Consider the following 21,448-nt stretch of genomic DNA (forward strand, 5'->3'; position numbering starts at 1 on the left):
ATATTTGGTTTGAAAATCTTCTCATTTCCTTAATATTATATAATTTTAAGTTTGAAAAAAAAAAAAGGCTAGCCCACCCCAGCCCTCAGCCCTTCTAGGGTTGGGTTGGGTTGAGCATTTTCAGGCCCTTCCAAATGAAGGGTCGTCCTCCCTAGCTCATCAAATTCCTTGTCCCGCGAGGCTTGGCCCGAGTAGGGCTAAGCCAACCCTTTTTGACAACTCTAAGGAGAATCGAGCGGTGCAAAAAGGATAAAATTCATAATTATGCTATTCCACATTTGAAAATGAGTATTATTAATTAATTTTAAAATTATTCAATTTCACTATTTGTATGAAAAATGATGGAATTAATTGTTAAAAATTGAGATAGCTTATAGTCTAAATTTTTTAACTCAGTGAAATATCTTTATTTTATATTATTTCATATTCCAAAAATTTCGATGTTACTTTTTAGAGAAACTTTCACATATAGCCACTCAAAAATAGCCTAATTACTCTTTATAGCTATAGTTTGATAATTACAATTTGTAACTACATGTTATAGGGAAGAGAGAGGCGAGAGAGAGGGAGAGAGAGGGAGAGAGGTGAATTGTATATGTATATCGGTTAGATAATTGTATATTATACATATGTATTTGTATATATGGAAAGCGAGATTGGGAGAGGGAGGAGAGAGGCAAGTGAGATTGGGAGACGGAGGAGAGAGGCGAGCGAGAGAGGGCAGAGAGTGGGAGAGAGGTGAACTGTATATGTATATTGGTTAGATAATTGTATATTATGCTTATGCATTTGTATATATGGCAAGCAAGATTAGGAGAGGGAGTAGAGAGGCGAGCGAGATTATGAGAGGGGGAGAGAGGTGAGCGAGAGAGGGGAGAGAGTGGGAGAGAGGTGAATTGTATATGTATATTGGTTAGATAATTGTATATTATACATATGTATCTGTATATATGGCAAGCGAGATTGGGAGAGGGAGGAGAGAGGAAGCGAGATTGGGAAAGGGAGGAGAGAGGCGGCGAGATTGGGAAAGGGAGGAGAGAGGCGAGTGAGAGAGGGCAGAGAGTGGGAGAGAGGTGAATTGTATATGTATATTGGTTAGATAATTGTATATTATACTTATGCATTTGTATATATGACAAGCGAGATTAGGAGAGGGAGGATAGAGGCGAGTGAGAGAGGAGAGAGAGTGGGAGAGAGGTGAATTGTATATGTATATCGGTTAGATAATTGTAATATATATATATATATATGTATTTGTATATTCTGTCGAATTATACGTATACAAACGTGACTAATTATACAAATTCGAAGTCAGCCCACGTAATTAATGTATAATGTTAGTCGCGAGTGAAAATTATAGCAAATTATAGCTATGATGAGTAATTAAATAGTATAAGTTTGCTTAACCGCGTAATTTTCCCTACTTTTTTATAATACATTGGAAGGTTATTTTATAATAACCCATGAATATTTTGGATTGAATTATTCCTATTTGACGTGCTAAATTGTCAATTTATTGTGAGAGTAACTAATATTGACTTGTATATATTGATGATGTGACTATTAGCTTTTGATGGAGGTGAGTGGTTTATTTTTATTTTTTGATAATTGATGAACTCTGACTATGTAAGTGAATGCTAATTTAAAAAAAAAAAAAACTATGTCAGTGAATGTGATTATGACATAAAGTTCAAAACATAGTTGCGTCAGCTTTAAAATAAAACATCATTTATTAGATTTTTTTTTTTTCATTCGATGTTAATATTCATTCTAAATTTGATTAATTTGAATTATCATAGGGTGATTTCACTTTAAAAGAAAGCTTCTTACCAAAAAAGAATTTCATGATTTAAATCTAAGATTTTTAATTAAGAATTAAAATGAAATTCATTCCATAACAAGTTTAATGATCTATAATAATAACAAATAATTAACTTACCTACTTTCAATAAACTTTATTAAATATTCATCTTAAATTATTAATTTTGAAGAACTTTCTTTGGTGGGATCGGAACTCACCCAAAAAGTAGATTTTTTATTTATTTTTATTTTTTATAGTTGAACACCATTTTTTTTAAAAATAAATAGAAATAAGTTGGTAGCAATCCTTTGTGTAATTATGAAGTACTTATCGTATAATTTTTATTTATTTTAATTTTTATGATATTCAAATTTGTATTCAAATCTGATCAAATTTTGTATTACAGAGTCCATTTTAAAAATGACGTACCAAATAAGATTGATATCAAACATACTATATAATGCAAAAAGACTTAATAAGCACTCGTAATATTGTAAAATAAGTTGAAATTTACAAATTTATACTTTTCTATATTTTTCTTGATGTATCATTACATAATTAGAAATGAGACTACTATTAATGCCAGATGTATAATTTCACTTTTGACACCATCAGAGAAGTTATATATCATTTTAGTCATTCTATTTTATGTGACTCTATTTTATTTTAGTCATTCTATTTTAGGTGACTTTATTTTAATTTTAAAGAAAAGAAAAGGAAACAGAATAGGTCCACTAACCTCACCTATCAATTAGGTGTGAAAAAATTTGTTGGGGGAAATAAATGCTGAAAAAAAGTGAACATTGAGATCATTAATTCTCCAACTAATTCTCTTGAAACTTCTCATTAAAATTATTTTGAGAAAAATATTTTTGAAGAATTTTCATTTAAACTAATATTTTTATTCACAAAAGTTCAATTTCCTTCGAAGTAAAATTAATATCCAAACACAATTTAATTTTCATATATATCTTTTAACTTCAACTTTAATATTTCTTACAATTTAACAAAACATCATCACAACAAATATATTTGTTGAAGAAAATATTATTTAATAAAATAAATAAAATACATATACAAGCTAACTTGAATAATATTTTATTAAAAAAAGATTTTTTATTGAGTTGAAAAAACATTTCATATTTATGATGGCAGGTGAGTGCCCAATATTTGAAAACAACATAATATTAAAAAACATTTCATCCTTTCTATATTAGTTGTTATATTTTTCTTTTACATAGAAAATCATAATTTCTTTTTTACTTTATCTTTTTATAATAAATTATTAATTTATTTAAAAATAAAATTTAACTAATCTTATTTCAAAAATATTGCATAAATGGTCAAAAATGGAATACAAATAATTAGAAGTGTTCAACATTGTACAAATACTAAAAATATTAACTAAAAGACAATCATCGGGAGTGTCACTCTCAAATGAGTCTTGTTGTGAGCGATTCAAATTTAATCGGCATAAAATACGAGTTCTGGATATGAAAAAAAAAAACAAACTAAAAACTAAAGACAAAGCTTCTTTCCATTTTCTTGACTCTTCTAATTTTTCTTACTACTAGTACAAGTGTTCATTGGAACCTCCATTTTATTGTAACTTTTTGCTAGCTTTGAAAAATTCTTTGGAATTGTTCATATTCTGATTCTTAGCTGTGTATTTTTCTGCATTTGTTGTCTGCATATTTGTTATTCTCAAGGAAAACCCATGTTAGATAATCCACCTTGGTGGTCTCATATCACCTGACTTTGTCCCTTTTGCTTTAATCAATTTCCTTGAGATCTGTGACTTTTGAGGAAATAAAAGTTCAGTCTTTCCCTTTGTTGGGTCATGCTTAAAAATTTAAGATTCCTTCAGAATAGCTGCTGAGGTGAGTTAAAGGTTGAATCTTGAAAAAAAGTTTGATTCTTTGCTTCAGCTGTTAGTTTGAGTTTTGTTGGTTGATTGATAAGAGGGTTGCTTGAATGGTAAACACCCTTTGCCTCCAATATGAGGTTGTGAGTTCGAGTCAGCTAGGGAGCAAAAAGTGTGGGAGCTTAATTTTTTTTTTTTTTAAATGATTTGATTTTTGTTGATTAGATGATTGCATGAGTTTGATTGTTAAAGTTCATGTCTTTGTGGTCTGTGACCTTTTGATGGTCATTTATGTTTTGTTTGTTTGAGGAAAGATGGAAGTAGCAGTATGTCAACTTTTTATTTGAATTATGATTTTGGTTGAACTAATACCATTTGTTGTGAGCCTTGTTATGAATAATGGTTTTGCTTGAGTTTGATTATTATGAATTCTCTCCCCTTTACTGGATCACGCTTAGAAATTCAAGATTCCAGCTTGGTTTCCTTAAGAACAGCTGCTGAGGTGAGTTAAAGGTGGAACTTGGATTAAGTTTTGATTCTTTGCTTCAGCTGTTAGATTGAGTTTTATTGATTGATTGATAAGAGGGGTTGCTCGAACGGTAAGCACCCTTCGCCTCCAACACTGTGAGGTTGTGGGTTCGAGTAAGCTAGGGAACAAAAAAAGGTGGGAGCTTACTGGGGAGGGGTAAAAGAATAAATAATTGACTTTTGTTAATTGGATGATTGCTTGAGTTTGATTGTTAAAGTTCATGTCTTTGTGGTTAGTGACAATTTTGTGGTCATTTCTGTTTTGTTTGTTTGAGGAAAGATGGGAATAGCAGTATGTGAATTCTTATGAATAATGGTTTTGCTTGAGTTTGATTATTATGAATTTTCTCTTTCCCTTTACTGGGTCATGCTTAAAAATTAAAGATTCCAGCTTGGTTTCCTCCGAACAGTTGTTGAGTGAAGTAAAGGTTGAATCTTGGATGAATTTTTGATTCTATGCTTCAACTGTTGGTTTGATTTTTGTTGATTGGATGATTGGTTGAGTTTGATTTTATAGTATGATAATGATATGAAATGAGTTTAAATGAAGAAGTGAGCATTTATATAGCCGACCCCGACTTGTTTGGTAGTTGGGGCTGAGGCGTAGTTGTTGTTGTATTTGTTTGCGGGTTCTTTCATTCCCCTTAGAGTCATTCTCAAACCTTCAAGATTCCAGCTTGGTTTCTTTCAGAACAGCTTCTGAACGAGTTGAAAGGTTGAAACTTGGGTGAAATTTGGATTCTTTGCTTCAGCTGTTAGCTTGATTTTTGTTGATTGGAGGATTGCTTGAATTTGATTGTTAAAGTTCATGTATTTGTGGTTTGTGGTCTTTTAGTGATCATTTCTACTTTGTTTGTTTGAGGAAAGATGGGAATACTAGCAAGTGAATCTTGATTTTTGTTGATTTAAGTTATGTGTTTGATTGAACTAATACCATCCGCTAAGTAAGTTGAATTGTTTGGTTTGTGTTGATTGGTTAATCATTGTCAGTCGGATTGAGTATTCGTTTGCTTTGGGTTGGATGTTTTTATTTCCTGGTTAGTTTGGTGACTGTTTCTGCCTTTCTGGTTTTGTTCATCTATGGACTAGTAGATGTTACTTGTTAGAAGCCGAGTTGACGTTTTCCCCCTTTTCGTGGATTTGGGCAGAGTAAATTGGACCTGTAGCATCTGTTATCTTTTCCCTACTTAGTTATGCTATGTGGGAGAGGGAGGGGGCCAATCTCATTTTCTCTTAATTTAGTAGTATTTGTTAGTGGATTTGGGCAGAGTAAAGTAGTAACTTGTTGCTTCATTTGCTCAATGTATCTTGCTATTTTGCTGCCGTTATTTTCCTTTCAATCCTGTTTTGATTACACTTCTTGTGAGCCGAGGGTCTATCGGAAACAACCTCTCTACCTCACAAAGGTAGGGTTAAGGTCTGCGTACATCCTACACTCCCAAGACCCCACTTGTGGGACTACATCGGACATATATTGTTGTTGTCGTAGTTATGCTATGTGGAAAAATCCCTAAAGATTAACATATTGGCTGACTTTATGTCTTCATTGTACACAAAGTCTTAAGAATTGTTTGAATCGCGCAACATGTATTATATGTATATCATATGCACCTTATTCGAACACTCAAGATTTGAGTGCTCTTTCCCTTGTTTGACTGAATTCCTCTCCGATAAATTTCAGAGCATTTAATCCATTTTATGTGTAATAATGCATGCATAGATACATATCCCTTGAATAATAATTTTTGTTTTTCAGAACTTCAAATTTCTGCTGCGACTAACTCATACAAACACATCTATGCAGCTTTTCTGAAACATCATTTTCATAATTTTGTAGGTCCATTCATACTTGGAACACCAAAAACACTTAATTCTTGTATAGCTGTTGCGGCTTTTAAAAAATTTGAGAGAAAACAGTTCTGTTTTCCTAGGATATGCAATATGAGGGACACTGGTAACATCTCTCAGTACCGAGCTAAGTTAGATCAGACATTGTCGTCTCATGATCTTGTAAATGATGATTTACTTAAAAACCTTGTCAAGAATCAAATGCTACGCTCGTCAGAATGTGATCTTCAAGGTTTGTTCTATGTCACTAAATGTGGATTTTACTTAAATAGGCAGTCACCTTTATCATCCAACATATACTAAGCAACGATGCATTCCACAACCCTCCATCCACCCTCTTTTCTTTTTTTTTGCAGAATGTAGTGACAACCTAGTAGAGCGAAGAACCAAGGAAGTGGCAAACTTCCTGAGCATGTTAAGGAGTACATCTGTAACTGATAATGAGAAGGCAAAATCTTCTGAAGCAGCTCATCCTGTTTGGAAAGTAGGCTATCTATCACATTGTAGATTATCTTTTCCTAATTCTCGAAACTCTCCGCATACCAATGTCATTGTGACTCTGAAACTTATTTGAAGCATCACGTGTTGGTTGTCTTTGAAGGGGAACCTATTCGTAACTGGTAAAGTTGCTGCCATGTGACCAAGAGGTCAGAGGCTCGAGCTGTGGAAACAACCTCTTGCAGAAATGCAGGGTAAGGTTGCGTAGAATAGATCCTTGTTGGTTCCGGCTCCTCCCGGGACTCCTGCGCAGAGCAGGAGCTTAGTGCACTGGGCTGCCCTTTTCTTTTACATGTTGGTTGTCTTTAGCGGCACCAAAGTCTGCTGCTTTCTTGGAATGTGATATTTTAGTCTTACCATGCATGTATTGCAAAAGACTTCTCCCCATCTGTTATTTACTATGAGAGTAATGCCGATTCTCCTTCTTTTGCAGGTAAAACAAGATACTGAAGATTACCGTGTTATGTATCGAGAGGGACCAGAAGGCACTCCCTTCCATACCCTCCTTGTTGAAGGCTATGTAGATGGCCCATCAGATGTTTGTAAGATAGATTAAAATCTCTACTATTTCGCCTTATATTCACTGTTGGGGTGGATATTAATCAAGGTCACCTCCAGAAAGTCCGTGTTGCGTTATTATTGGACAACTTTTGTGATAACAACTGTCTGTTTCAGGTTTATGCATCTCATGGGGGGCAGAGTTCTACAAGAAATGGTGAGGATCCCATATGCTAAAGACTCTTGCATTATTTTAGTATCGTGTGATGTTTAGAATGCAATAAAAATTATTTAGGGAGCTGTTTGGATAAATACTTAATACAGATGTTCGCATTGTCTGCTGAACAAAGTGACTGGAGTAGGTGGAGAGAGCTTTTGAACTACAAACTTTTAGTTGTAATGATGGAATTGTATTTGTATCAGCATATTATTGTGATACTATTTAGTTCGACAGCAAGCATTAGGTTAAGAAAAATAGCACTATAAGTTTGGCAGATATGAGGCTAGTAGAACTGGTGGATAGATGTCAACAACAACTTACCTAGTATATTGCCAATTTTTTTCCGATTGTTCTCCCTGATTAGACTTTGATAAAAGAAAGGGGTACTAGTGATAGACCCTTTTGCTCAAAAGATGTATTTCCGAAGCAGAATTGCAAGAATAGAATGACAATAATAAGATAGAAAGATACAAAGCAAATGAGACAACAAGTAGTAATACTCACTGAAGAATAAGAAACTACACGCCTACTAAATATCACCCTACCTCTTGCACATAAAGTGTGACAGCACCCGGCTACTCGCTAGCCTTCAACCCTAATTCTCGACCCCTAAACCTTCCGATATATGGTCATGTCCTCAGTAAGTTGGAGCTGTGGGAGCTGGCCATGTCCGTTGGATAGATGTCATTTCAGGCAATTCACTGTGAACACCAATCATGGTGAATTCTTTAGGGGGAGAGATTGTGAATCAAATGAAATTTGTATCACAGCATCCTCCCATTAATTTTTTTTATCACCACAATCCAAGTAGTTGATAAAACAAATACATTTTATAATGCGAGCACAACCAAAATTTCTTGGTTTTGTCTCTGTTGGGGAGTGATTGCTCTCATATTTTATCAAGGTGGTGATGTACATTAAAGCCGCTGGTAGATTTAATGCAGTAAATGTGAAGAAAAAAAGAAACTTAATGCTAAATAAAATGTCAGTAAAGTTTCAAATTATCTTAACGTGCATTGAATGATATGCTATTTTCCTTGAATACTGGTTCAAGGGATAGTCTCAACAACTTGTGTTAATACACCTCATTTTCACATCAGGTGGCCGCAAACCACAATTCCAACATTTAAGATTGCAGCCTCCGAGTGCCTGCAGAAGGTCAGAGAGGGTGAACAAATATGTCTAGTAAGGTCTGTCATCTTATACTCCCTCCGTTGTCATTTGTTTGTCTTACTTTCCGTTTTAGTCCGTTTAAAAAAGAGTGTCTCTTTCCTTTTCACGCAACTCTTTATTTCTAACTTTCCACATGGCATGTTTAAGACCACAAGATTAAAGGGCGTTTTGGTACATTCTACATATATCTTTAGTTTAACATCACGAGATTCAAAAGTCATCTTTATTTTCTTAAATTCCATGCCATGTCAAAACCAAATAAACAAATTGAAATTGCGGGAGTAGTAGTTCATAGATGCTTATTTTGTTCTTCTTATATCTTTAATATGCTGATATATGTTTAACTACTTGTAAGTTAGGATGAAGCTTTCATGGCCATTGTCAACAAGGGAGGCCCTTGTACATTTCTTTGTATTTGAGTACATTCAAGATGGTCTGATAGTAGTGCTTCTAAATTCGGTAAGCTTGTGAAAGTCCACGACATTTTTCCGTTAACATATTTGTTCGCGTTATCATTAGAGTAACTGATTGTTTTGTGAATGTTTCCAGATCTCTGATGTAGATACCGTTGATAGAAGCACTCACGGGTACTCGAAAGACGGAATACCACCACCGCAGGATGTAGTACGAATTGACGTGGTGGGAGGTTTTGCTATCCAGAAAGTTACTGATAATCGTAGCTACTTCAGGTATCTTTGGATTTCTTATGTATTAAAAGTACTTATTGTTGGTATCCTGTTATCAAACCAGTAAACCAGAATTTTCGAAATAAACTGGAACAGAAAATAGAAACTTTAAGACCACAAAATTCACCGTGTGTCATTAAGGAATTTGTTACCAGAGGTTTTGGATTACTTCCTCCCAGAATAAAACAGATATACCTGTCGCTAGAGTAGTAGTACCTCAAATGCCAACAACTTCATCGAACACAAAGACGGTAACAAATCACACAATTTGTTAGAAAATATGCAGTAGAAGTTCAGGTTTTTTTCCCTAGAAAACGGAGGTTAGTCCTCTGATTTTATAGCCAACGAAGGGTATTGTGAACAAGTGCTATTTTGCCTTATCGAAAAAGTCACAACCCATTTAATGTGAAAATGTGCTATTCAAATTGCATCCTTTCTCTTGGAATCTTTTTGGGAGAATGCTTCATTTCATCATTCACACCTCTTAAAAACTCAACACTTAAAGCAAATAGACGACATATGACAACCCATTCAATGTGAAAATGTGCTATTCAAATTGCATCCTTTCTCTTGGAGTCTTTTTGGGAGAACACTTCATTTCATCATTCACACCTCTTAAAAACTCAAACACTTAAAAGCAAATAGACGACATATTATCAGCTTCAAACGCTTCCTGTTGCATTTTCATGCTAGCTTTTTCCATGTAAATTTTCTCTCTTTTTGTGTTTATCAAATTTTACAGGACTATAGCAAACATGGATATCAAACTGGACTTTGTTCCTCCTTCATTCATCAATTTCCTTTCAAGGCAGCTCGTAGGTGCTGGCTTCAAGCTGTATAAAAAGGTTAATGCCAATTCAATTATCACTTCTGTTTCTGATATTGTTTATTCGTTGGAACAACGATTCTGATCAAACCAATATTTTAGTTCTCTGGATAGTAATATACTGTTCTTTTTTTCTTGCAGGAAGTAGCTTCGGTTACCAAAGGTGACGAAGATTTCAGCAATGCTCTAAAAGATCCACTATATGATCGAATACGAAAAGCACTTTATTCAGATAATGTACCTAATGACAATGAGGCTTTAGAATTACAAGACCTCAAGGAAGAAGCACGTGCTAGTCTCGATGAAGGGGCAAGAGATAGCAATGGGGCTTCGGGACTGCAAAAGGACTTCAAGAAAGATGCATGTTTTGGAGTTGATGAACGGACAGGAGATGGAAATGGTGCTTTAGAGTCACAAGACCCGATAAATGACGCCTATGCTCATCCGGATCAAGCAACAGGAACAAATGTTGAAGATAATAAAGTTCATGAAATTGAGGAAATTAATGAAGATACAAGTGAAATGATTGAAAGTTTAGATGAGAATGAAGAGAAAGTCGGGGATTCTCCAGCTAATCAACTCGTAGATGTGCCTTCCAACAACAAGATGGTCGTGATTAGATCTGAGGTTCGACAAGCTCTGGGAACTTTGGAGAAGGCTATTTCTATCATAAGGGATTTTGGATATAATTTGGAAATTAGATCTGTTTCCGGAAATGCTACTGTTAAGTCTTTAGGTGTAGAGGAGGATGGACGGAGAGACTCAAAATCATCAGAAACTGATCGAATTCATGGAACTCGCATAGCTTGCGCTGAATCACCCGGAAAAGAATTATCAGAGGCGACACGCAACGAACACAGGAACAGCTCTGCTAGTCATGGTTCCAGGTAAAATTTTGTTTGCTTAATTGCAAGAGGCTTCATTGAAATATGAACTATGCCAAGCTTACTTATTCTACATCATTTGTGTTACATCGGTTCCGGAGAAATTAAATACTCTCTCCGTTTCAACTTTTTTGTCTGATTTTGACTTGACACGGAATTTAAGAAAGTGAGGAGACTTTTGAATCTTTTGGTTCTAAACTAAAAAAATATGTAGAATGTACTAAAATACGCTTTAATCTTGTAGTATTAAACATTTCACATAGAAAATTAGAATAGAAGAATTGCCAAAAAGGGAAAGAGACATTCTTTTTTTAAACAGGCCAAAAAGGTAAGTAAGACAAACAAATTGAAACAGAGGGAGTATTTATTTTCCAAACCGGCATATCGTATTTGCAAAACATGCTAGCCATTTAAAGACTTCTACAACTTCTTTACCATAGAAAATCTGAAAGTTTGACTTATATATGATAAAAAAGGTTGTTCTGAGCTATGTTGTTCGGACTCTTCATAAGTATTGTCGGGTTTGTGTCTACAGTATTTGTGTCGATCCTCCAAAACCTATCCTTTTTGGAGGATACGACATGGGTGCACCTACATTTCTGGAGTGTCCAAGCAACATAGATTCCGAGAACACTTAATCTTTGTGACAATGTATTTCCTATGATAACATCTTTGTTGATATGCTAGATGAGTTTCTCTCAAAATTGGCGTAACTTTTTTCTCCAGGCGTACAAGTTCTAGTTTGTGCACGAGGGAAGCTAACCACAACACGAAGATTGCTCCTGCATCACCGGATGATTATGTTGAAATCTTAGGCGACACACAACACATTGCTGTACATGTAGACCAAATGAAGGAAGAAAATGTCGCGTCTGTCCATGGAAAAAAACACGGTATAAGAAGACGAAAGCTACCATTTTACTGTTGCTTGTCTTTTAAACCAGAACAAGTCATGAGTTAAAAAGAGCAATTTTGTTCATAGGAGAAAGCAGCTATAGTTTACCTGTTACTACATATGTATAGTTCTTATGTAATTAAGGGTCAAAACCAGAGTGTTCTGTACCTATGTTGCTCGAACCTTCCAAAAATGTTACTGCATCTGTGGTGAATCCTCCAAATTGCAATAGCTTTTGCAGGATCAGACACACACGTGACATCTTTTTTCGTAAGAGTCTGAGCAATATAGTTTTGTACAACATAGTGTAACTAAGCATGCCCATATTTATAGTAATGTAATATGATGGTGACAATACCACAAGTACCTGAGTTAATATATTCTTCATTAAAAAAGTGGCTTATGTATATCTTTTCTGTCTAATAAATAGAGCATATTTGCCCTTTTTGGTGATGGACTCTACATTAGTTCTAATGATAGTTAATTAATGTCGGTAGGAATTTTAGCATTTTTTATTAATATGTATATTTATTGCCGTTAAAAATTGTGGATGAAAGTATTTAGTTGTTTTGAATAACCTCTTACTACATTACATATCATGATTAAAGTTTATAAATCACATAGTTAGACAATTTTTAATTTTTACTTATTTATGAGTAATTAGCAAGACTGATAGGAAATACTCTAATAATAATAATAATAATAATAAAGGGACTTAAATTTTTATTTATGACTTTAACTTTATAATATTTATAACTTTGACAAATAAATTCAATTTGTTTAGTTTGGTTAAACTTGAAGTAATTGATAGTCATAGTAATTAGATTGTTTAGAAAGTGATTATATTGGAAAATAGATTAGGAAATAAGCAATTTCATCAAAATTGAATTTATATACGTAAAATAACTAAATTACATTTTTTCTCTCTCTGTATATCTGAAAGGAGAGTTTGAGAGTTTCAACATGGCTGTTATTTTTTTTTATTAATAACATTCTTTATTTTAATTTTTAATAGTTCAAGATTCATGTTTATCAATTGAGTTATTCTTCGTTTATTTTATTTGTTGTATTTTATTTTTTAAATGTTAAAATGTAAAATTTATAATTAGTATTTGAAGATGTATTTTTTTATTATATTAAATTAATATGAAAATAGTTGCAACTTATAGTATTTTTCATATAATTTTAGAATATCTAAAATTTAAATTTAAACTATTGATAATCGAACTTAGTATAGCTCTGGAGATTAGTTAATAAATTTACTCTCACAAAATGAAACATGACAAGTAAAATTGAACATACGAAATAATATGTTCTTTTGTAATTTTTTATGAGCATTTTCTCAATGGGACTGTTTTAGAAGCAACAAAATAATAGGATCTTGTGGTTTTGATTAGTTTTTTTTTATTAGTTTTGGGTTGGAAGAGACTTTAATTTGAAGTTTTGTGTTAGAGGAAGTAGCTGATTGTTTTGTAAGACATTTGGATTATAAAAAAAATTAAAAAATATACTTCTTTCATTTTGATTTATGTGGTGTATTTAATTAAAAATATACTCCTTTTATTTTGATTTATGTGGTGTACTTTGATTTTTTTTTTTTAATTTAAATTTATATGATATAGTTTGACTAAATGTTGATATACATTTGATCACTTTTTCATATGTTAAGAAAATTTTAATGAAAAAAGAAAAGTTATGCATTAACATATTTGGATTGATAACTATATGTTTTAAAGCACACGATCTTGATAAAATGAAATCTTTAAAGTTATTTTTTTTTAAAACAAAGAAGTTAAATTATTTTGAAACATATATAATGATTTTTTATTTAAAAAAATGAAAACATAATATCATATAAAATTAAATGAAAAAGATAAGAAGTTCAATTGTTTTTCAATGATGAGGTTGAAAAATATCTTCCTCTTGCTATACTCCTAAAATAATTGAGAGTTTAGATTTTAATTAGGACATTGATAGTATTCATTTTTATTTGAATAAAAAGTAAATATGCATATTTATCTTGATATTTGTTGTTTTAACCTAGATCTATTAGATTTTGAAAGCATGTGGCGAAATTACATTATTCTAAATATTGTCATTTGTCAAATGATCTTTCTTCTTTAAAAAATTATATCGTATATATGAGTGAAATATTTAGTTTTAAAGGTATATGACATATATTGAGCCTACGTTATCAATATTTTTTTTACTTCTTTCAAGTTTAAAAAGTTCTACCCCGAATAATTTTTATGAGAACTGGAGAAACGTGTATGGATAAAGCACCATATATATATAACAACTTAATGGAAGCATGAAATTAAAAACTGAAATGTACAAAATAACAAATATAGTTTTGAGAAAATAATTATTATTGAGATATAACTTAATTAAAGAAATAAAATCTTAAATTTGTTGAAAGAGATGTCTGATGAATAAATTGCAAAACTTAAATACATTATTTTAGGTGGTTGAAAGAGATGTCGAGGAATAAATTGCAAAACCTAATACATTATTTTAAAACGTAATTTTTTTTAATAATAGAAAAGACAAACAAAAAGTAAATAACTTATAAAAATATCCTTCTTTCATGAAAAGTTTTCTATGATACTTCTCTCAAATCATTTTTCAGCTGAATTTTCTGTGGATTGCTGTCGGAGAATAATGCCCAATTTATTTTCATTCTTATTTGTTTGCAAATCTAACAAATATATCTGAAATGTTACAAAATTATTTCCAAATTATGTAAGAAATAGTCATATATAAGTGTCAAAAGATCCTTACTTATTGATCGTTTCCATAATAGAAGTATTGTATATGATACTTGCTCAAGTTTAAATTTAGACCATTTAATATAGTTAATTTGAACTTTTTCTCTTCATTTGGTATTATCTGCTTAAGTTATAAGTAAGGTTAGTATAATCTTTTCAAGTTGATATTTTTAGTTTATAGCTATAGTAATTTTTATACGAGATGAAATGTTTAATAGCTTCACAACAATTATCTACTAGTAACATTTATTATTGATAATGGTTATTTCAAGTTAACAAAATGTTAACGTTTGTTCTAATGCGTTACCTTGTTTATTATTGTCAAAAATCTTATTAATCAATATGAAAATTTGAGTAGTCTAATTCAAAATTTTAATATATTAGATGAAATTCTATTGTTAAAAATAAACATAAATGGTTATAGCATTTTGAATTAATAGTTTGATACTTTATATAATTTTTTCTATATTAATTTAACCACATTTCATATTAATAAAAAAAATTGAGAAAATAATATAGGTTTTAATGGATTAGGCTTTGGACTATTACAAATGGGCTAAATTTGGGCACAATCCATCTTAATTCATGGCAAAAATAATCTAAAGTCAACTCATTAATCAGCCCAAACTCAATCCCATAAATTGAAGAAAATAGTGCTATTTTGGCCCAAACTCAACCCATCTCGATTCCGAACTTGATCTAGACCTGGATCCTCAACTCGATATTGACACGAGACTCAACCACAATCCCTAATTGGGACTCAATCCCGACCTTGACCCTCGACTTGACCCCAACAATGGATCCAACCCCGACTTTTGAATTGGACCCAAGTCTCGATCCCCAAATCAACATCAACATGTAATTTAAACCTTAACCTCACCCTGACTCTAATTTGGGACTCAACCTTGATTTTTTGGGATCGATCTCGATCTCGATTTTTGGCCCGACATTGACTTGGGACCCGACCCATGTCACCAACACGAAACTCGACCCCAGCCACATGATCAAAGACCCGACCTTAACCCAGGACCCCGACCTAGCCTCGACATAGAATCTAAACCTCGGCTCGACCTCGACTCGAGAACTTATAGCCCCGACCTTAACTCGATCTTAATTCAAGACTCAATCATTACCTCGATGTAGACTTGCCGATGACCCCAATACGGGACTCAACCCCTAACATCTACCTGTGACTCGACCCTAGACCCAACCCCAACCACGAACTCAACCCAACTTTGACCTAAAATTCAAACCTCGACTCAACCCCTAACCTCTACCATATCCTAATAATATGTAATATTGGTGAAACTTTTTGTGAATATTTGATGAAGGAAAAATTCATTAACATCTCTAAAAAGTGAAATGAAATTAGTCATATTAGATTATAATCCATCATCTAACCTATTTTGATTCGTCCATCTTAACTCAAGTAAGTTTTTAAAAGGATTGGACATTCATAGCTTAACTTTAGACCAAAAAGTCTATTTACCCCGTAATCATATTCAGTGTTCGAATCCAAAATCACCTTACCACTCCATCATCATATAACCAACATAACTTAGTTCCTACCGAGCTTATTTACTTATTACAAATTACATACTACACAAGCTTATATATAGCTTGAAGATTAGAGAAACTTCTTCTATCAATTTCTCCAAGAAAAAAAAAAATGTTGATGAAGAAGCTGAGAATTTCAACACCCTTTTCACAAAGATTATTATTGGGAAGAAGGGAAATAGTGATTTCTTCTTCTAAGACCCAATTCGATTTTCCATCAATTTCTCCAAAAGTAGAGCAATTTCCTCAATTTATACAATCTAGAAAGCTTAATTTTCTTAGAAACGATTTGGGTTTTTCTGGAAGAACCCTTTTTAGCACTGAAGCTGCTAAAAAAAATTCTTGCTGGAATTGTTGTAATGGGGTTTCTTCAAATACGATGCCGTTTCTTGTTTGCACTGCTTGTGGCTGTGTGCAACCTGTAGATCAATCTGTTGATTTTTTCCAGATTTTTGGACTGTAAGTTGTGTTACTGAGTTCGAATTTTGATATTTGTAGTAGAATTATTAACATATATATATATGATTTGAATTAAAGCTATTGTGTTCGGCTGAACCCTGTGTAATGGTGGTACTGTGAATGTAGTTTGTATTGGGTATATAATTAGTTCATGGTAGGATACTTTGTTCTTTTTTTAGTATTTGGAGGAAAGGCGGATCCAAGATTTGAACATTATGTGTTCGGGGTAACCCACTAACCGTTTTAGTTAGTGGGGTTTGAAAGTTAATATTTGTACATATTTAGTAGAATTATTGATATTTGTACATCATTTGAATCAAAGCTATTGTGTTGGGCTGAACCCGTAGCTTCTACTGTGCTTTCTCCCATGACTTGGAGGTTCTTAGAGTGGCGAAGCCAAAATTTTCATTAAGGAGAACAAAATATAAAAACTAAACACACGAAGAGGGCAAAGGAGGTTCAACATATATACATAAAAAATAATTTTAGCCATGTATAAATGGTGTAATTTTCCGCTGAAGGGGGTTCAGATGAACCCCTTGGCCCTTGCTAGCTCCGCTCCTGTTCTTAGCTTGTATAAATGGTGGTACAGTGAAGTGAATGTGTCTGTACTGGGTATATTGTTAGTTTATGCTCAGATTCTTTTTCCTTTTTAGTATTTGGAGCAAAGGCGAATCCAAGATTTGAACTTTATGGGTTCAGTATACCACTGAAGCTACTGACCATTTGAGTTACTGGTTTCAAAATTTGTACATGTTTAGTATATACTTGATCTGAAGCAAACCTACTGGGTTCGGCCCTGTAGCTTCTACTGTTCATTCGCCCCTGACTTGGAGGTTCTAGAGTTTAGTGTAATTGATTTGGACTTCAAAATAGTACATGATAATTGATTGTGTTCTTAGCTTTGCAACAAATAAGGTAGGGATAAGTATCAGATATCACTTATTTGGATCATTAGCAGTGTACTCGAAGGATCTGCACGAATAAGTATATTAATTCATACCCATTGTTGGAATATAAGGTTATAGTAATATCTCGCGAAACATATGCATGTAAATATATTTATGTCAGTTCTTATTTATCTTTCATCTTTAGCGAATTGACTTGCTAAAGATTCTCTGCATTTTTTCAGGGAGAAGAAGTATGAAATTGAGGGGGAGAATCTAGAACGAAAGTATAAAGACTGGCAGAGGAAGCTACATCCAGACTTGGTTCACACGAAATCTCAGGTTCATAAAATTGCATTGTACACATAAATACAAAATCTTCCTTCTGATTATTCTTTTGGGGATTCCCTTCCGCCAAAATTTTGATATTGTTTTACTATGGCTTCTTGCTGTTTCTGCTAGAAAGAAAGGGAGTATGCTGCTGAACAATCTGCTCGTGTCATTGATGCGTACCGCACACTAACTGATCCATTGTCAAGGGCAATATACATTGTAGGTTACCATTACTTAATACATACTTATTGCTATTGTAGTTCCATTTTTTCATTGGTGATCATCACGAACATATTCTGTAACTCGGCAATGATTTATATGTGCAAGAGACATTTGACAGAAGATAACTCCTATTTTCCCCCCTTTTTAGGCTGAAATGTGCTTAACAAACTATAAGGACAAAAAGATAGTATAAACTATAAAGGCAAATGTTTTACACACATATTTCATATTCCGACATATGAGTTCTTGTTTCCTCTAGAGAACTGCAAGAGATGAAAAGTTGACTACTTTGGCCCATTGCATTTGGTTTCCTCCGTGTTTTTTTCTTCCCTTTTCCTTCAGAGTGAAGATCTGAAATATCTGCACTGAAATGTTTAATATAAAGAAAAACTCAATAATATAATTGCAACTCAAGGAAAGAAGTGCTGTAAAGTTATAGAAGTTTCAGATTGTGGTCTACTAAGTCCTGTCATTTTTCTTCTTAACGTTTTGTCCTGGCTTCCAGCTGAAGTTGGAAGGCGTGCATGTGGATGAAGAGGAGAAGATTGATGATGTAGAGCTGCTGACTGAGGTAAAATTTGTTGTTCTGGAATTGCTTTTTAATAAGCGCTGCTGCCAATTGTTTCTTGGACATGTTGGCCTTTTATGTAAGATAGAAATTGACAGTCGATGCCTGTAATATGAAATATGATGATAACAACACATACCCGTAGGATGTACGCGAACCTTACTCCTATCTTTGTGGGGTAGAGAGATTGTTTCCGATAGACCCTCGGCTCAAAAGTAATATGAAAAATGATTTGACCACACATTCAACCAATTGACTTACACTTTTTTTTGCTCCTTCCGTCTTAATCATAAAAGTTTTGGTTATGCTGTCTTGGTATGAGTTTGTTACACTATCTATGATTTGGAGGTCTTCCTTTGTAGGGTTTAACAATATTAGCATTTAGATGTAATATTTACTATAGAAAAATGGTATGTTATTTTGTGTGATCTTTGTAAAGGTGCTAACTTTGCTCCTCCTCAGTGGCTTGCCTAAATTCATCTTCTCCGACTATTAGTCATCAAATATTTCACTTGCAGATGCTGGAAATCAGAGAAACTGTTGACGAAGCTGATGACTCACAGGCACTTAAACAAATTCAGGGGCAGGTATAAAAGGACACCAGTAGTATAAGCATTTACAACAAACCTGTTTGAATTTTGCGCAGATTACCCAACTGTTCTACTAGCTGTTAGAGAAATTATTTTCTTGCTTTCCCCTTGCATTTCTCCTCCGTGTTTTTTCTGTGCTGGGTGCAATCTGGGGGTCAGCTGAGTGGGCAAATTCCGGTGCGTAATAGCTTTTTATCGGATGCCGCCTCCACAGTGTTATCAAGCAATTGATGCTGATTGACATTACCTTGAGAGCATGGTATATCAGTTCTGTAATTATTCCCCCTCTGCTAGACGAACTTTCGTGTAAAGCCATCTCAAACTTTTACTGTGTGAAATGAACTACTGCAAAGGCTTCTACAAGTTTCACATGTGTAATCATAATAAGAAAGAACTGATTGAACACTTCTATTGTTTGTATTTATGGCATATGTGTAACTTTACAGTAGTCACAAGGCTTAACAAAGTCAATTGCTGATAGTTTAATTTTTTTGTTTTGTTAATTCTATCTGTGGGCGCTCATCATTGTTTTGCAGATACAAGGAAAGTTCGAACAATCATCCATCTCTTTTACAGACGCCTTCCAAAGTAGAAAGTATGAAGAAGCTCTGGCTGCAATCCGAAGGATGACTTACTACAAGCGTGCAAATGAAGAGATAGTGAGAAAGCTCTAGTTTATGGGTATGGAACCTTGAACTTTCATCTTTGATTTATTCTCGTTTGGCAAACATCCATCGAGCTGATGGTTTTCCAGTCACCAACTTGGTGTTATGTGAGGGTATTGAACTAGCTACCCTGGGACTTAATATTTTTCATTGTGAAAATGTCCGGGGCTTGGCTTCACTTGACCTATAACTTTTATTGTAAAATACTCATTGTGGTTGCTAGAGTTCTCTAGAGCATATTTGTGAAAGGCATTATATATAGATAGGCACCTTAACCTCCAACTTTAAGAATGCACATGTAGACACCTCAATTTGTCCCTACTGTGTCTCGTGGACACCCAACGTTGACGCGACACATAAATTTTGTTGGTATCTATGTGATCATTTTGTAAGTTGGGAGTGTTTAACTGTCATAGTGGAGACAAGTTGAGGTGTCTAGATGTGCATCCTTAAAGTTGGAGCATTCAGTTGCTAGTTGAGGCCAAGTTAAGGCGTCTATCTATGTATTATGTTGGTTCAGCATTAGTAATTGTTGGTTCAAACTTCAAATACTGTGGGATTTACTTGTCTTCTTATTGTATTTGCTTGTGAACTTGTATAGAAACATGAAGCTGTGGTTTGGGAGTGAAATGCAACTAGGCACAACCGGACAGACCCGAACCACCAGCAGCGCATGCACAGAATACGACAATCAGTTGATCTGATGAAGTTGGGTGTTCGCTTGCTCCGGTGGATCTAGTCACCTACCATACTTTCCAACACGACCCCGAAGATGTACACACTACACACTGTTGATCCACAAAATAATTGCCAAGAAAGTCGATAGCAGTATGAATACATGATCTCTCTCACTCATTGGTGAATGATCCTGGTAGATTTGATCCTGTAGTTACTATTTATATGAAATGGTGAAAACAGAATAAGAATACATCGATTTCGACGATTCGAAATGTTGCATTTGAATGGAAAGGGATGTTCCTTTAAGTTACTGGAGTTTGAGTTGAGTTCAGGATTTGTTGCAACTCCATTTCCAGGACTTATAAGCTTGCTTCTGTTAGTTTTCTTCCAAGGAAAAAAAAAATACTACTCCCTTCAAGTTTCTTTTCAAATATAAATTAGATTATATTCATTTGATATTTTAAAATAAAATTTTAGATATTCAAAAACTATATAGAAAATACTATAAATTGCAATTTTTTTCAAATCAATATGATGAAAAAATACATCTTAAAATGTTAGTCAAAATTCATATCGTTTGAATCTCAAAAAGGAAACTATGACAACTAAAAAGAAACGGAGGAAGTAATTTTAAACTTTCTATTTTACGCTAAAGGGCATGATTATAGATAGTCACACAAATCTCTTTGGCATGTTTAAGACCACAAGTTTTAAAGTACATCTTTCTATCTTTCTATCTTAAACTTTATGCTCAGTGAAAGGAGTTTACATACAATGAAACAAAAGGAGTGATATTTTGTTGACATTATTATCTTAACGGTCTTGATCGTTGTTTTGGTTGGTGAACAAGTTATATTGAGATTATAATACAATTAATTAGGTACTAACGGGAGTTTCTATACACTTCAATGTGAGACTTACTGGTGCAAATCCAGATTTAGTCAAGCCCCAAAAGGAGTGATATTTTGTTGACATTATTATCCTAACGGTCTTAATCACA

The 21,448-nt window shown here is 33.5% G+C and overlaps 3 protein-coding genes across 4 annotated transcripts in view; all 3 read left to right on the plus strand.

The window, feature by feature from the left end:
• LOC125837997 (protein WVD2-like 4) overlaps positions 1 to 21,448 on the plus strand; it is an 81,856-nt gene that overhangs the window by 37,614 nt on the left and 22,794 nt on the right. The gene's annotated exons all lie outside the window — the stretch shown is intronic.
• On the plus strand, positions 3,391 to 11,892 carry LOC125837982 (uncharacterized). Of its 2 annotated transcripts, XM_049517053.1 has the most exons (11): positions 3,391 to 3,681; positions 6,031 to 6,273; positions 6,398 to 6,525; positions 6,973 to 7,081; positions 7,215 to 7,254; positions 8,358 to 8,447; positions 8,790 to 8,889; positions 8,980 to 9,119; positions 9,859 to 9,961; positions 10,084 to 10,829; positions 11,553 to 11,892. In XM_049517053.1, the coding sequence occupies exons 2-11, from the start codon at positions 6,135 to 6,137 to the stop codon at positions 11,785 to 11,787; spliced, it is 1,830 nt and encodes a 609-aa protein (XP_049373010.1). In that variant the 5' UTR covers positions 3,391 to 3,681; positions 6,031 to 6,134; the 3' UTR covers positions 11,788 to 11,892. The 2 variants fall into 2 exon arrangements, with proteins under 2 accessions (XP_049373010.1, XP_049373004.1); XM_049517047.1 differs by lacking the exon at positions 3,391 to 3,681 and having other exon boundaries at positions 5,906 to 6,273.
• Positions 16,042 to 20,736, plus strand: LOC125838021 (iron-sulfur cluster co-chaperone protein HscB homolog). Its single transcript, XM_049517076.1, has 7 exons — positions 16,042 to 16,505; positions 17,638 to 17,734; positions 17,855 to 17,944; positions 18,453 to 18,518; positions 19,034 to 19,102; positions 19,642 to 19,786; positions 20,372 to 20,736. Exons 1-6 carry the CDS (start codon positions 16,159 to 16,161, stop codon positions 19,777 to 19,779), a joined length of 807 nt encoding a protein of 268 aa, XP_049373033.1. The 5' UTR covers positions 16,042 to 16,158; the 3' UTR covers positions 19,780 to 19,786; positions 20,372 to 20,736.

This window comes from Solanum verrucosum, unplaced genomic scaffold (genome assembly GCF_900185275.1).
Source record: "Solanum verrucosum unplaced genomic scaffold, falcon-dt-bn FXZP01000284.1, whole genome shotgun sequence".
Taxonomy (NCBI): domain Eukaryota; kingdom Viridiplantae; phylum Streptophyta; class Magnoliopsida; order Solanales; family Solanaceae; genus Solanum; species Solanum verrucosum.